The sequence below is a fragment of the Pongo abelii genome, chromosome 8, assembly GCF_028885655.2.
Source record: "Pongo abelii isolate AG06213 chromosome 8, NHGRI_mPonAbe1-v2.0_pri, whole genome shotgun sequence".
Taxonomy (NCBI): Eukaryota; Metazoa; Chordata; class Mammalia; order Primates; family Hominidae; genus Pongo; species Pongo abelii.
This window is the reverse complement of record NC_071993.2, coordinates 83,829,610-83,847,321: the sequence shown is the minus strand read 5'-3', so window position 1 is coordinate 83,847,321 and position 17,712 is coordinate 83,829,610. Positions and strand designations below refer to the sequence as shown.

Here is a 17,712-nt window from a genome sequence, read left to right as displayed (position 1 = left end):
TTATCCATGAGCCAGTTTTAGGATCTACTCTGTGAGTGTCCTGAGAACAAAACGTTTAAATCCACTTGCACATTTACAATAGCGATATTGATATTTCTCCTTGTTCCCTTCTGGTTGCTAAGAGATTTACATTGGACAGACTCTGTTGTACTGGTAACAAAGCACTTTGGTCCACAAAGCATTTGCTACAGCTCAGTGAGTCCAGAAACTCCTTCTGCCCCACCCCTTCCCTATTTTGCTTCCAAGTCAAACAGGGGCCCAGGCACAAAGGTAACAGATCTGTCATCACTGCTACAGAAAACTGCTGTACATAAACCTAGCTAGCCTAACAACCCTAACATATAGTGTCAGTATTAATATGACACCATATCTTCATACAAATATATGTACCTTTTCCATGTTTCTTAGAAGCTAGTTTATCACGGTGGGGGTAGGCAGAGATGTATGGAGAGCGGGCAAGTGGTAGTGACCTACCCACAGAGAAACCTCACACAATAAAATTAGACCAGAATCTAGCAAAGTATGGCAATTTCATAACAACTCTGCTGTGCAAGGCTTTGAAATACGCCTGCACACAATTTCTTAACCCAAGTTTGTATTTTTATGAAAATATATTCAAGAAGTTTATTTACAAGAATATCAAAGTAGGAACTATCTATATTTAACATCTTGCAGTGAAACAACTGCAGCTCTCCAGCTTCAATCTCAAAGTTAGCTATGCAACAAAAGGCAGAGAGTCTTCTATAGATACTAACTCTGAAGAAAATGGCAAAGGTACCAGGATTATTCATGGTCACTCCTGAAGAGGGGTACATGTGGGAGATGCAATCTGCATGTCATTTAGAAAGCACACGGCTTACTGCTCAAATTAAGGATATCTTTCCCTTGGGAATTTTCACAAAGACATATAAAAATGCTTTATGACCTGCCTTTCCTATTCAGATCACAGAGTTTTAGTCCATTTTTATTAATTATCATGGAGGAAAAGTGCTTTGGGGTCTTACTCCCAGCTCAGTACCTAGGAGTCACATTTAAGGGCACTCTAAATACTCACGGGCTATAATAAAACACCACTGACCCAGAATATTCCTCCTATTTTCCCCCTGCCTTGGAATATCAGTAAGGAATCATCAATGCCCATGCTTTGATCTAAAGCAATCAGTGTTGAAGGTTGCAGGTCACTGGAATTCCTGCGTTCAGGATAATCACTTTCACTCAGCAGGGAAAAACAAACCTCTGTGATTTCAGCTTTATTTAACAAAAGAAAGTTATTTCTAGCAGCTTATTTCCATTGCACAACTTGACAAAAAGCACCTTATAAAAATAAGAGGCCAAAGGAAAGAAAGAGGAAATAAAAGCAAAGCAGGAAATGACTTTTGTGCTACGTCTCTAAGGTCACAGATCTGCCTGGGAAACGCACGCATGTAACACAGTTCCAGCACAAAAGCTCTTTTTCCACGAGACAAACCTCTAAGAAGTACAAAGCCTGGTTCTCTGGCCTCTCCCTCTAACCCAAGTCACCGCAGTGCATTTCACCTTGACTGGGCTGTGAAGAAACTACTTTTGTAACTCCCTCACAGCACCTTTCCGTGTCATGGAAACATGCCCATGCCTATATAAAGTGAAGCACACTTTCCGCATAGCCCTGCAATCACCCCACAGGAGAAAACTGTCCCTCTTGCCTTGCCTATCCTATGGCCATGTTCTGCCATAGGGTTTATCATCTGTTCCCAATTTACACACCCAATTTACACTCTACCCAGCATGTAAAAATAACCCTTAATGCTTCTAACAGATGCCAGGGGGAGATTAAAACAAAAAGAATCCAGGCAAGATATATGCTCTGGCATACATAGATACCTTTTTCTTCCGATCCCGGGACCGTTTGCGGTGTTTCCTTTTTTTCTCGGGCTCTTCTTCAGCATTGATTTCTAAATCCCTGTTTTTCTTTAATTGTGAGGCTGCATGAGCCATAATGCATTTAAAAAGATCCTCTCAAGCACGCACGGCTTCCTTGTAAAAGGTGATATCCTCAGGCACCTTTAATCAGGCTTACAGCAGCATTCCAATCACTAGAGAGAAAGCTTTGACTAGAAGCAGGAAGATATTCACAATGCAAAGATGCTGGAGAAGCTGAAGCTTTTAAAAACCCAAATGATGGTGTCCGGACTTCATCCTACACCTTCCTCTACCTGAACCTTTACAGGAGAGTGCAGCCATCGTAATGCATTTACCGTAGTGAAGAAGACAGCTGGGACAGAGGAAGCTGTATTATGGCTGTATCCCCTGCCACCAGCTGGAAGTGTCTAAGTGATTCCTCGGAAGGGGGAATGCTGCAAAGGATGCTTCTCCAAAGGGGAAGAATCAAGAGTCACCACACATGCAGAAGCAAAAATCCAGCGCTAAATCTGAAAACCTATTTTAGAATCCTTTGAAAAAAAGAAAAGGCTGCAATTTATACATCACCACTAGATCTACACGGAGAATAATTTAACCCCTGATAGAATGGAGCTGTTCCTACTTTAGTTCAACTGCTGATGGTGACAAAATATATAAAATAAGATTTCAAAAAACACACTAAATTTTGCTATGGAGATCCTGACTGCATTACGGGGAAAACAATGCATGTATTGCCTGTCTCAACAGTGCATCCTTTATGCTGAACTATCAATCTAAATGCATTTTGTGGGGAGGACTACAGAAGGGCTTGTTGTCTTTTAAAAACAACATGCTGATTACAACACATCATACAGAAAGACGTGAGCATATTGGTGTATGGAACAGATGCCTGATTCATAGGAGGTTCCCCAGGACTCTCCTCTCATGGGGTCTGAGGGTCAGGAATCTGTGCTGTAATCAGTGTTTCTGAGTCACTGAAATGCAGATTTGCTTTCATGTTAGGGTTTGCTTCAATCACCTTACTATTTTTGCCACCTGAGTTCTCAATGACTGCAGCCTCTGAATATTCATTATGTGAAGTGAAGCAGCAGCAGTGCTCAAGGCCTGCTGGGGTGTCTTCTGCTAGGATGCACACACTGGAAGAAATCTAATAAGTCGGGAGTCATTTGCACACATACTACACAGTATTCACAGCGCTTTAGCAAGAAACTGCTGAAATGTCAGGCGGGGCCTAAAACATATGAGACCTAGTAAAAAAAAAAAGAAACACACACACACACACACACAACAATCTCACCAAGAAAATGAGCCGGAAAAAAAAAAAAGATATTCTGATGAAAATACTGTTAGCATGTGTGCTTCCAATACAAAAGTCCATAACTTTGGCGGTCGGTGCATTTTACTTTGTAGGGCTGACTGTGTAGGTGTGTAAAGGACAGAGCACCAAGTCCAATGCATCACGTGAGGATTTGGTTGGGTTCTCTGGAGCTGTTGTTTGTCTGCTTCACAAAGAGTGCCAAGCGTGAGTTCCTGCAAACAACTTTTACTCACCATACTTCTAGATTTGGGGTTCAAAGGTCTTTCCTCTTTTCCTCTTGTAGGATGCTTTATAGTCTCTGCAAAGCAGTGATAAAAATGGGAAGGGAAAGAAGCAGGGACCATGGCATCGCATTCTTACTACCAATGGACTGCGCACTTCTCTGAGGCCTCACAGTGAACCACAGGGAAACCACACTGGTCACAGAGTTACCAAGGGCCTACTATGTGCACCGATGCTCACATGCTTGACTTCCACACAAACTATCTTCATGAAGAAAGAGTTCTGGAAAGTTTCTCCACTGCCTATGAAACCATACAAAAATGGGGAAAAATGAAGGTGGGGGATTAAATGTAATTCAGATCCAAAAGCAGATGAAAGGTATTTGGGTCTTTGTAGTAAAAATGAGTGCTTTTCTACTAGGATATTTTACTGTATTAGTAACAGGTGGGGCAGAGTAAAAATTAAAACTTCGTATGCATTTTCCCAATATAAATCATCTTATACTTTTGAAAAACATTCATACAATTTCTTTTATTTTCAGCAAGTTGAAGAGAACAGCCAGCTAAAAAGCTGGCAGCTTTCCCACTGGCTCCTGGATCATCTTTTCTTTCTGTATAGACGCTAATGATACTTTAAAACATATTTAGAAGTGTGCTTGATCAAGTAACTTCTCCATCTGAGGCTGGCAAAGCACTATACTTTCTCATTGATTTCTATTGGCAAAAGTATAGTTAGAAATTAGGAAAATAAGCCGCAGGTATTTTTCAACGTAATTCTCTCTAGAATAACTCTTTGCTTCCCCCAAAATGTTCAGAAGTTGAGAATGTGTCATGGCTTTGTAGGACTCTATAATGTGACTTTTTTGTTGCCTTGGATTTTCCCTTATCTCAGTAAGTGGTTAGCCCATCAAAAATAAATCCTAAGGTATAGCTTGCTCAGATTACTTTTTTAACAGAAAATGTGATCTTTTATCTTCCATTTCTAAACTAGAACTTTGAACAGTGACTCTACTAAGAAAGGCGGCCCTGTGGGTCCTAGGTTTTGATTGTGATATTACTAAAGGCTAAATCCCTTTCTCCCTACATAGCAGACATCCTGACAAGTAACTCTCAAGCTCCCTGTGTACTTACTCTCAACACAAAGGCATTGACTCAAGATAGCCACAAATGCCAGTTTCCCCCCAAAACTGAATTGACAGTTTTATCAATAGTTCTAGAAAGCGTTTATTATAGCTGAAATGAAAACATTAAAACAACTATTAAAAACTTTATTCCTTGACTAAAGTTTTATCAAAAATTTCCACTTAAATTTCAAGAACTTATGGTCATTTGGGAGATTAAAAACTAGTATGAATCTTTAAAGTACAACTAATTGTCCAACTGGTATAAGCTCATGTGTCTGAGAAGTGGGGCAGATCCCTGGTAGCAACAAGAATGAGATGCAAACATGGCCTTAGAGGAAACAACAGCACAAGGTCCAGTCAGGCTGACGGTCACCTCCATCTACAGCAACTTCTCCAGTCCTACTACTTGCCATTGACCATGAGAATGTGTACATAAGACTTACATAGGATGGGCGTGACCCATGCACAGAATGTCAAAGCTATTAAAAGCACAGTGGCTCATGCCTATAATCCCATCACTTTCAGAGGCTGAGGTGGGCAGATCACTCGAGGTCAGGAGTTTGAGACCAGCCTGGCCAACATGGTGAAACCCCATCTCTACTAAAAATACAAAAATTAGCTGAGCGTGTTGGTGTGCACCTGTAATCCTAGCTACACGGGAGGCTGAGGCATGAGAATCAGTTGAACCCGGGAGGCAGTGGTTGCAGTGAGCTGAGATCACACCACTGCACTCCAGTCTGGGTGACAGAGCAAGACTCTGTCCCCCTGCTCCCCCCTCCCAAAAAAAAAAAAAAAAAAGAAAAAAGAAAAAAAATGCTGAGGACAAAAATTCTTAAGTGACTTCCCTTTCTCAAGAAAAAAAGAAAAAATCTCTTCTTGTTTTATAAACGTTCCAGGTACAAGAATTCCTAAGCCATGCTTTCAAAATATAGTACAGAGAGATCTTTCACATTTTTATTAGCTGAAGAAATAATTCTTCGAATAAGTCCTACAGGAAAGGTACTCATAATGAACATAACAGTGGAGCTGCATGGCTGAATGGAAAAAATGGTTTCCTGGAGCCCCAGCTCTTTGGCTCTCCCAGCCCTCCTCCGGAAGGCAGCTTTGGTGAGCACAATTTGAAAGCCACCATACTACCCCAAAGAGTCTCAGTGTTTTCCCTGCTTGCAGCTTTGTTACTAGAAGTTATGTCAAAAAAGTCATTCTCCCTGCTAAAAATTGTCCGAAATAATTTTTTTTATTTATTACCAGAACTAACAAGTTTCATGTAGAGTGCTTCCTGCCTGGGCATTATTGGAGCATGAATCTTCTATAAAAATAAAAATATCTTTCCATGTTGGGCATATGGAGTAATGGGCATACTCCAGATAATATCTAATCCAGGAATCAAACAATTGTGACTAAATGTTCCACAAAAATAAAGCCAAATCAGTTCATTAGGATGCCTTACAGATTTTAGATATCACAGCCAAGTATTTCTCCCCCCTCATTTTTCACATACACCTTTCCAGGATTTCAAGACAAGCTCTAAATATTAGTTCAGCCAATTAATAACTTGACTACTCTCTTGTCATTTCATATTGTGTGTCTACCTTGTTGAACTGAGTTGACACACAAACTAATAACAATATACGTGGTTGCCACAGAGATGACACTGTCACTTGGGGATTTTGAAGTTACAAGAGCTGTGCACATTTAAAAAATATTACATTGTGCTATAAAGAAGGAGAAGATGGGGAGTATATAGAATAATGGAAGATGGAAGCAAGAAAGAAACTAAAGAGAGAAATGGCTCCAGGGCTGCCAGGGAGGGTGTGCCTCCTCAACCCTACTCCAGGTTTCTGGTAATGAGGCAAGTGTGTGTTTTGATGGAATGAGAATCACTTCATGCTGCACCCACTTCAGTTTTCTCAGAAGCAGAGCAGCCCCGCCATAAGAGATAGTCAAAATATTTCTTCTTCACAAAGAAATCTGGATCCACGATCATTTCATTAATTTTTGGCATCCTAGATAATATCAACAGACCTAGAGCAGGTTTGGAACAAGGTGAAGGAACAGGAAAGAAACCAAGCACTAAACTTGTCAATGGTTATAAATGACAAAATAAAAAACACACACCTGGAAAATTTTTAATTCACAGTCTCATATTATTTTTCACTTTTAGATGAGACATATGAAGTTCTTAAAACAAAAAACTGTGACTGCATAGCATTGAGGGACTGGTAGCCATTCATACACCCCTTGTAGGGGGTGGCACCTCTGGATAACAAGCACTGGCCTTGGTGCCATCTGTCTTAGCACTTAGTCTGCCCTCTTTCCCCGTCATCTGACTATCCAGCTTGACCTCAGTGCTGGAGAGAGAGCCAGCTGGTCCCAAGCATGACAGCTGCCTCTGTGACCTCACATGGGCAGACAGGGGCAGGCACATGAGGAGGCTTCCCCAAGGTCTCTCCATCACACCCACACTGGCCTGCAGAGAGGAGGAGATCCTCCATTGCACACAGAAGGCCCCCACAGCCATATCTGTGGTGTCTGTTCAAGCTGAAGGAGTAGACTGGTAGTGCCTGGCAGAGTTCTGAGTGCAAAGCAGGCACCAAGAGAGGAGTGCAAGGAAGATGAATCACATGCCACTTCCTCTCTGTGCTCTGGCTCTTGTAAAAGGAGGCAGCTGGACCAGATCACTTCGATGACAGTCCTCACTCTTCTAGAATGCTGTGATTTGATGTGATAGGAGGGTTTGGGTGTTTGCAAATTTAAAAAAAATATACAAGAAAGGTTTATTCAAGCAGAGTTTATATATAATCTGCACTAGCAAATACAGTAGCCACTAGCCATATGTGGCTACTGGCAGGGAAATGTGAGTAGTGTAACTGGAGAACTAAATATTTAGTTTTATTTAAAATTTCAAATTAAAATTGATATTCAATTCAGATATTAGAACACATGCAAGTGTGTTTGGAACAATTTGGATAAGCGAATCTACTTTTCTAACTTTAAATTTTATGATATACAGATCAAATATTTCCGACAAAAATTTTGCATCCAAATTGAGACATAAAATACATAACAGGTTTCAAGATTTAGTACCAAAAAATGCAAAGCAGCTCAATGATTTCATATATTGATTCATGTTGAAATAATATTTGGGATATGTTCGGTTAAATAAAAGATATTATTAAATTAATTTCACTTTCTTAAAGCTTTTTAAATGTGGTTATTTGAAATGTGAAATTAGATGCATGACTTACACTCCATTCCTACTTGACAGCACTGGTCTACATAAAGAACTTACACAGTACTAACAAAAAGAGAGCCCGATCTGTCAGAAATTGTCTTCCTGAAGGCAGGTGTTTCATCAAACAAGCAGAGAACACTTAGCAGTCAACTACTATGCCTTTTTCTTTCTTTCCTTCTTTCTTTTTGTAGAGGTGATGCATAAAGATATAGTATGTTCTCAGGCACTTGTGCTGAAAGAAGCATTCGTGTGCTCATGGACGTGTTCCCTCACCCTGCTGGTCACTGTGTTCAGCACCAGGGACATATAGAGGAATGAGACTTGGTCCTTGCCCTCAAGTTTCAATGGGCGAGAAAGACAAGGACACCAATAATTAGAACACACAGACAGGTGCTACAGAAGCAGGGATGGGGTAATGTAAAACAGAATGAAGAGGTCAGCACTCAGCACAATGCTTTCTAGGTCAGATCTCTTTTCCCTACCCATGAAACTTACAATTTCACAAGTGACCCCTTGACATTCTAGTCAACATGCCTAACTGCTCATAACCTGAACAGAGAATACAAAACTCCCTTTACACCCTGGCTACTGCTGTTAGTGCTGGTGATACAATGGGGAATGAGGCCAATAAGATCCCCTTTTCAGAAGCTTCAATTCTTGAATATTGAGCCAGGGAGCAAACAAATAAAAAACTGAACAAGATAATTTTAGATAGTAACAAGTGCTATGAAGAAAATAAAGTAGTACGAGTGAATTGAAGTGACCAGATGGGGAACAATTGTTTTTGAACTGTCTGCTTCCTTCCATGTTTAGATTCCCCAGGAAAAATAAATCAAGACAGTGAGGAGCCAGCTGAATCAGGTATTTCACTCTATTAGGGTAGTAATTCTCCAAAAATTGCCCTCTAAACCAAGAAATTCATTTAATAGTGAAGAGTGAATGGTTTCTCAAGTAATGTGTTCAATTCAAATATACTTATTACTGAAGATAATAGATATGCTTTGGTAACACTTATCTCTTAAACTATTTGTATAATTATAGTTTCCATCACCTTTATTAACTTACAGCTTAATAACAATTCAAAAAGACTGATAAAGTATAACCACTGAGTAATGAAATAAATTTTCCTGCATACCTTGTGGAAATAAGTCTTGTTGTTTCATAGTCAAATATAATATTCTATGAAATGATTTCTTCTGATAATTCAATAAACTCTTGTAATTTAATGTCTATATAATAATTATATTTAAGTTGGCTGAAAGGAAATATAATGAAAGTAACTAAGTAAGGCAAAATAGCTCTTAACCCAACTTTGTCGCTAAGTAGCTATGAGACCTTACAGAGACCTTATCCTACCTAGTTTCTGTTTCTGTATCTGTAACATGAAAGGAATTCTAAACTCTCCCAACATACATGCTCTGTGATGCTGAAATACAATTACAGTAAGAATGAAGTGATTGCTTTTTGCAACCTTTTATGTTGGTGAGTTCTGATCAAGATATAAGGAAAGTAAATTCACTTTCAAAACATTTCTTTCAAGAAGCAACTTAAAGGCAAAAGTACAAAGGAGATTGTATTTGAAGATTCAGGAAACTGTTGGCCCAGGAATCATTTGCTGACCCTGTGTAGGAGGAATGGAGCAGCACATATAAGAAAGCAAAGGATCTTATCTCTAGAGAATGAAGCATTTCATTCGTTGATTTAGGAGGTCATACTTATAGTAGGATTAAAAAAAAAACTAAACTAAACACTACGCCAGATGCTATAATGAAAATCAGTCAAATTTCAGACTAAAAGTCAGATAATAATTCTTTAGCATATTGTGGAACATATCCACCATGCAGAAATTTAAGTCTAACAAAAAGACATCTTATTTTCTTGGATTTAGCAATGAGCTGACTTCCTGCCATGGAAAGGTCTACATGTAGAGTTTATAGCCTCATCCTTCTGTAGAGTGGAAATAACACCTGCTTCTTCCCTATCTTACCAGTGTGTTTCAATAACCAATGTCTATGAAGCAACACGGACATCACAGAGAACAAAAACATTAACACGCAAACACAGGACATCATCTTGTAGGGGAGACAGTAACACAGATTGGCACTCAGGGTTCCTGAGTAGATTTGGGATTCGCCCTCTTCCTACTTGTCCTTGAACTTGGCAAGTGTTAGCAGGTTTTCTCTTTCATGTTGTTTTGGAAGGCAAATTGGAATCAGACTAATTGAGCTTCATGTTATATGTTCCACAACTTTGCAACTTTTTCCTTGCCCTTCCATTAGATCATGCCAATATAATCATAAGAATGATTAAAGTCTGAATATTCAAAACAGTCTGTTTGGAATATAAGGTCCTATGTTTTGGAGATAAAGGTGATGAGGTCCTTTCAAAAAATACAACTCGAGAACAATTTTTTCATTCTTTCCCAATATCTTTTAAAAAGGGGCTGAGAGTGAACAGCATTGTTTGTAATACTGTGAGGTATTCGTTGATTCAGGCAGATTTCATCCTACTTATCTTTTGTATCTTCTAAGGCATGAGTCAGCAAACATTTTTGTAAAGGGCCAGAGAATAAATATTTCAGGCTCCAAAGGCCAGGTGGTCTCTGTTGCACCTAATGGACTCTGTGAAAAAGCAACCAGAGACAATATGTAAGGGTATCAAAGTGACTCTCTAATCCAATAAAACTTTATTTATGGACATTGAAATGTGAGTTTCATATAACTTTCAGGTGTTACCAAATATACTCCTTGTTAATTTCTTTCTAACCACTTAAAATGTAAATAACATTCTTAGCTTACAGGCTATACCAAAATAAGGCTGGATGTGGCCTGCAGGCCTGTTTGCTGACTGCTCTTCTAAGGTAGCACATTGTTAATAACATATCATTCTGAGGGTCTTTGGGAAAGGGTGAATGGACAGCATGGTCAAAACCTGATGCTTGGAATATTTATGTGTACATACATGTATATGTGCATACCTGTATGCATATACACACAGGTATATGAGCATACATGTATGTACACACACACAGGTATATGTGCATACATGTATGTACACATGTGTGGATGTGTGTATTCACATAATACCCATGAAAATTTGTCCTCTGGATTTGAACATGATCACCGACATTTCAGTGATGGAAAAACATATGTTGCTATGTACATTTTCTATACCATGTCTACACAGATAACATTTCTTTAATTCACTTATTTAACAAATATTTATTGGGTACCTTCTTTAATGAAGCAGCATAATCCAAACATTATTTAAGACACCCAAATTCAACAAATGCTCAGCGAGCCTAAGTAAGAAAACAATTTTAAGTAGTACAGGTGATTGCATATGGCATTCACTCAATGGTCATCTTCCCTGGAGTGAACTTCTAACAGTATCATAAACACGATGCCCTGTATGCAATACATAGGATATCTGGTTCACTATGTCCGGTTCCTCCCCTAGGGTGGGGAGAGGGCATAGGAAGTTCTGATGCTTTATATTTTATTTGTAATTTCCTATGATATACAACACATATCTTACTTCAATTACTTTGTAGAGCACATAAATTACTTCAATTACTTTTAGGGCAACACATAGGAATACACAAATATTTATGGGGTATCTCCTATGTATGTAATACTGTACTAAACCCAGTGGAAAATTAAAGAGAAAATGCATAATCTTTTTAAAAATCAGAATCATGATTACAGACTTACAGGCTTCTTTTTGGCATTATTTCATTAAAAAAACTAAACTTGGAGGTTTGTCAACAGTTAATGAGTGGTGCAAATTTTAAACAATTATCTGGCCATTAAAGATGTGGAAGCTATGGAAAGATCGAGCTCAGGTCTGTGACCTAAAAGAAACTCTATCTACTCTGAAAGTGAATACATTGTCCTTTAAGAAATGTAAGATGCTTGTTCCCCTTCTCTCACCCCATCCTCCTCCCTCCCACCACGCATGCACAAAATTGTTATTCAGAGAAAGGGAAGGGCCAGATGGTTTTGGGGATTAGCAATGAGGAAAGGCCCAAGTTTCACCTCAAGGTTGTTATTAAATTCTAGCGCAGATTGGCAGGGATACAAAACCAGGGCCATCGGAGAGCTCTCTGGGAGTCTTGGTCCAGTTCCTAATGAGCAGGTGTTGACATGGAACAAGCTGCCTGAACAACGGAGCTGCAGGCAAGGAGCCGCTACAGTTACCCAGGTGGACTGAATCTGCCCTAGTGCTTCCGCCGGCACAAGAAAGCTTGCGCTAAACTCCGTACACTTAGTCATCAGTAATCAGTATCTAGGTTTTGCTCCTTCCCGCAACAAACCAAATAATTTAATGAAAAAATTTAAATTGTGGTCTTTTCTGCAGAGGTGGTGATATTGCAACACTTTGCTCCACTCTAAAAATTCTTTCCAGCATACATCTAATTTAAATCAAATTTAATTTGGGTTACAGAAAATTTCAATACCCCGGGCATTACCAAGTGTCCAGTACATTAACCCTTTTCTAGATGAAAATTAGCTTGAAAAATCTATTCAATGAAAGCAAAATATAAATCAAAACCTCAAATACAGTGTGTGTGTGTGTGTGTGTGTGTGTGTGTGTGTGTGTGTGTAGCCATGGCACTAAAATCTAGTAAGATTTGGCTAAAGTCTGTACTACACCAGTGATAACAGTGGGATTTGCTAAATAGAAATACCATTTTACTACAGATGTGTAATGGATATTACTTTGTCAGTGAGCTCTTCAGTCAGACTGGTGAGACAAGCACAGGATAACAACCAGTGGTTTAACACAGATGCGATATTTGTGTCTATTTTTAACAATAATTTTCTAGCCAATTTGAGTTTTTAAAAAGATTTCAGATCCTATGAATAGGAGTTATGGGAAAGGAATAAGAATGCTGATTCGGCTTCCAACCAAAACCTTTTACAAGTCTTTCTCACAATAATGTCAAATAAAAAAGAAATCATGCTTATTTAAAAAGAATTGCCCCACTTTATGAGTACTTCTGAGTATTAACAGCAGAAACAACAATCCTAAGGTAACTACTGCATTTCATGATAGCATATTCTATCAAAGTGGCAATAAAACCAGTCTTGGGGATAAGCAGATCATTCCAAGGGTTTTTTTTTTTCTTACATTACAATAAAAACTTTATTTATAAAAGCAGGTCCAGTCTGCAGGTGCAGTTTGCCTTTTAATAATAAAAGAAAAAAAAAAAAAAAAAAAAAAAAAAGAAACAAGTCTTGCTTCAGCTTAGGGGAATTCCCTATCATATCTTGAATTATATTTTATTTATTTTTTAATTTTTAAGTTATGAGGTGCATGTGCAGGATGTGTAGGTTTGTTACACAGGTAAACGTGTGCCATGGTGGTTTGCCGCACCTATCAACCCATCACCTAGGTGTTAATCCCAGCATGCATTAACTATTTTTCTCAATGCTCTCCCTCTCCCCACCCCACTTCCTAACAGGCCCCAGCATGTGAAGTGACTCTGCAGGCTTTCTAAAGCTCAAGAGCTCTTCCTGTATTGAGGGTGGCAACAAAAAAATAAAACTAATTTTGAAAACTGTGGTTGTGTGGAGCTTTTCTGTAAAAGTCATTTTTATTCATTTTTCCTGTCTTCTACATTCGTTTTAAAAATTTCAAATCATGGATTTAAAAATCAGAAAAACAAAAAATATACATTATGCTAAGTGAAATAAGTCAGTCACAGAAAGACAAATACTGCATGATTCCACTATATGAGATATCTAAAACAGTCAACTTCATAGAATCAGAGTGGAATGGCGGTTCTCACGGGCTGCGGAGAGTGGGAAATGGAGGTTACTAATCAATGGGCATAAAATTTTGGTCAAGCAACATGAATAAGCACTAGAGACTTGCTGTACATCTTTGCACTGATAGGCAATGATACTATACTGTACTGTACACTTAAAAATTTTGTTAAGAGTGTAAAGATCATGTTAAGTGTTCTTACCACAGTAAAATAAAATTTTAAAACTGCCACTCAAAAAGCACAGGATAAATAAAAGGAAAATATCAGCTAGGAAGAATTTTTTAAAAATTGTATTGCCACTACTCAGAAATGAGTACCATTAGTATTTTTTTGTATATTATTCCAAGCATCTCTATGTTTATATGTATTTAAATGTAACTATTTTACCAAGAATATAATCATTCAAGTAGTTTTACAATCTACTTTAAAATGTATTATGTGTTAATATATATAATGAATATCCATGCAAATCACTAAGTCCTCTTCTATAATTTTTAAAAGATTGCATAATATTCCATGTGATGTACATGTCATTTTTTAAACCAGTCCCCTTCTATTATGCATTTAGATTGCCTCCAATATTTTTTTACGAGAGAAACAATGCTGTAAATGACCACTTATCACCAGATGAGTTCACATACCCATTAAGCAACTTAGGATAAATTTCTGGAGGTAGATTTCAGGAAACGTGAAATCAACCTGACTTAACGGCTAGGCTAAAATATATACTTAAGAGACTGGTGGAATTAAACTGTATTTCTATCATCCCATTCTCAACTCTACTTATATATTCTCTGTCCAAGAATTTTCTGTGACAGTTGGCAGACAGAACAGGGATCTAGAGAAATATATTATCTATGCTATGTTTCATTTTACTTACAACTTATTAACAGCTGTAAATTATTTAAAACCCAAGCTGTTTTTTACACCCAAAGTCAAAATATTCATGATAATATTTACCAGTGCCACATTTTGAATTATTCACGTATTATGGATCATAGAGCAGTAATATTGATGAAAAAAGAGCTTAGAACTATACTGGTTTGGGGTTGTGTGGATAACCAAAATAAATGATTTATAAAACTAAGAATATAAATAAAAAAATGCATAAGTATTAATGGGGGAAATGGTTTTGATGAGACACCAAATAATTTACTGCTCAGTAAGGCCTGGGAGGATGCCTGAGGACTACTGTATCATAACATTGATGGTAACATTAGACTACTTACATGAACTGTTAAATTCATAACAAATGGTGTATACATTTGTAATATGCCTTAACATGCAGGAGATTGAAATAAATGATCCTATATGCACACCCACTTGGAATTGTTGGTGAACTATATTTTTCCTCCCTATAAGTCTGAGTTGTTTATGTGACTGGCTTTAGGCAATATAATGTATAAAAAAGAACAAAAGCAATTTTGCACTAGTCCAAGCCTAGGCCTCAAGAGAATTTGCACACTTCCATTCTGTTTAGGAACATGGCCAAGCTACTATGTGAAAAAGCCTAGGTTAGCCTGGTAGATAATCAGAGACATGTGGCCCATCACCCCCTACCCCAGACAATAGCCAGCCAAGCCCCAGCAGCAGTATCACCTAGCAGACTGGCAGGTAACCAAAGACCCTGTTTATGGGAACCTGCCTGAACCATAAGAACTGCCTGGCTGATTTCAGCGCAGTGGCCAGCCTACAGTTATGTAAGTGGTTATAATTTTAAACCACTAAGTTTGGGCTGGTTTGTTATGCAGTGCAAGTAACTGATACCGAAAAAGGCTGAGAATATGAATCACAAATACTAGGCATAAAATAGGGACTATCACTACAAAGCGTAAAGATATTAAAAAGGAAAGTAAATATTATGAACAACTTTATGCTAATAAATTGAAAATTTAGATAAAATGAATATATTTCTCTAAAAATACAACTTATCAAAACTGACACAAGATGAAAAGGAAAATCTAAGGAGCCTATGTAGAAATTGAAATTACTACAGAAACAATCATTACAAAAACAATTACACAAAGAAAATTCCACACCTATATGGTTTTGCTGGTGGTTTCTATTGAACATTTTGGGGGAAAAAATCAATTATCACACCAACTGTTTCAGAAAACAAAGCAAATGAGGACACTTCAATTTGTTTTATGAGGCCAGCATAACCTTTGCACCAAACCTAGTAAACAAATTACAAATATGCACACATACACACCCCAGATTGATCTCTCTCATCAAGAGAAATGTAAAAATGCTTTACAAAATATTAGCAAAATCAAATTTAATAAAGTGAGGCTTATTCCAGAATACAAGCTTCGTTTACACATAATGGTGAAATATTGAATGCTTTTCCTCTAAGACTGACAAAAGTATTGGCCCTTTTTTACTTTTATTTATTTATTTATTTAATATTGAGATGGAGTCTCGCTCTGTTGCCCAGGCTGGAGTGCAGTGGCATGATCTCGGCTCATTGCAAACTCCACCTCCTGAGTTGACACCATTATCCTGAGTATTGGCACTCTTACTATTTCTATTCAACATTATACAGGAGACCTTAGCCAGTATAATAAGGCAAAGAAAAGAGAGCCACAAGATTGGAGAGGAAGAGTAAAACTGGCTCTTTTTACAAATGACATGATGGTTAACATAGAAAATCCTAAAGAATTTATGAAACAATTCCTAGAACTAAAAAGTGTATTTTGCTTGGTTTCAGGATACAAGATCAACATACAGAAATCAGCTGTATTTTGTATGATGGCTGCAAATGATTGGAAAATCAAATTTAAAAAAAGAACAATTCTACTTTTGAAAGTACCAAAAACCATAAAGTACTTTGGATAAATTTAATGAAAGACATGTGTAAATCCTCCACATTGTGAACTATAATCATTGCTGAGAGAAATTAAAGATCTACATTAAGGTAAAAATCTACTACACTCAAGGATTGAAAGACCCAATATTACTAAAATGAAAATTCTTCTCAGAACTGTAGATTCAATATGATCCAATCATAACACCACAAGCTTTTTTTAAAAAAATAGGCAAACTTATTATAAAATTTGTATATGAATATAAAGAACTTTGAATATCCAAAACAATCTTAAAAATAATAACAAAATTGAAAGAGTGACACTACCTGAATTTAAAATTTATTATTACAGAAAGACACAATAATCAAGACAGTATGGTACTGGCATTAAGATAGACACAAAGATCAATGCAAGGGAAATAGACTTATGCTTATATCATTGATTTACTTTCAACAAAGGCACCAAAGCAATTCAATAAGGAAAATCATTTGAACAAACCATGTAACACAACAGAATACCCATATGAATAAATATAAACCTCAACTCCTACTTTACACACTACAAGTAATCCAAGAAAAATCATACATCTAGACATAAAAACTAAACTCTAAAGCATTTAGAAGAAAACATAGGAAAATATCTTCACAACATGGGGGTAGGCAAACATTTCTTAATACAGTATACAGAATATAGTAGTTACAAAATTAAAAAAATAAGTTAGACTTCATTAAAATTTAAAGCTTCTGCACTTCAAAGGCCACTGTTAAGAAAATGAATAGGCCACAAGTGGAAGAAAATATTCTCAAGAATATATCCAACCAAGGATCAGTGTCCAGAAAATATAAGTGACTCCAACAAATCAAAACAAAAAGATAAATAACCCAGTTAAAAATGAACATAGGACTTTAACAGACACTTACAAATTGGTCAATACTTAAAAAGTTTAGGACTAATGCAAATGAAATCTGACATGAGATACTACTATCATCTACCAGAAAGGCTAAAATTAAAGACTGACAACACCAAATGTTGGCAAGGATGTAAAACAACCAGAACTCTAATACATTGTGAGTGGAGGGTGTGAAATTGCACAACCACTTGGAAAAAACATTTGGCGGTTCCTTATAAAATAATACAAACACCTACCCTATAACCTAGCAATTCCACATCTAGATGTTTCCACAAGAGATAGAAAACATATGCCCAAAACCACTTCTATAAGAATGTTTATGGAAGCTTTATTTGGAACAAAAAATTAAAAGCCCAGATGTTAATTAACAAGTGAATGGATAAACAAACTGTGGTGTATTCATACAATTAATCTTAAAGAAGGAA

The 17,712-nt window shown here is 37.3% G+C and overlaps 1 protein-coding gene across 26 annotated transcripts in view; it reads right to left on the bottom strand.

Annotated features, from left to right (window-relative positions):
* Window positions 1-17,712, bottom strand: part of ANK3 (ankyrin 3) — a 701,719-nt gene that overhangs the window by 359,342 nt on the left and 324,665 nt on the right. For 13 of the 26 annotated variants that reach the window (XM_054521778.2, XM_054521781.2, XM_054521782.2 and 10 more), the window contains exon 1: window positions 1,861-5,331. The exons of 5 other annotated variants lie outside the window; for them this stretch is intronic. In XM_054521778.2, coding sequence (XP_054377753.2) covers window positions 1,861-1,974 — 114 coding nt within the window. In that variant the 5' untranslated portion in view covers window positions 1,975-5,331. Of the gene's footprint in view, window positions 1-1,860; window positions 5,333-17,712 lie in introns of those variants that run through there. 8 more of the 26 variants (XM_054521795.2, XM_054521797.2, XM_054521803.2 and 5 more) reach the window with 6 other exon arrangements.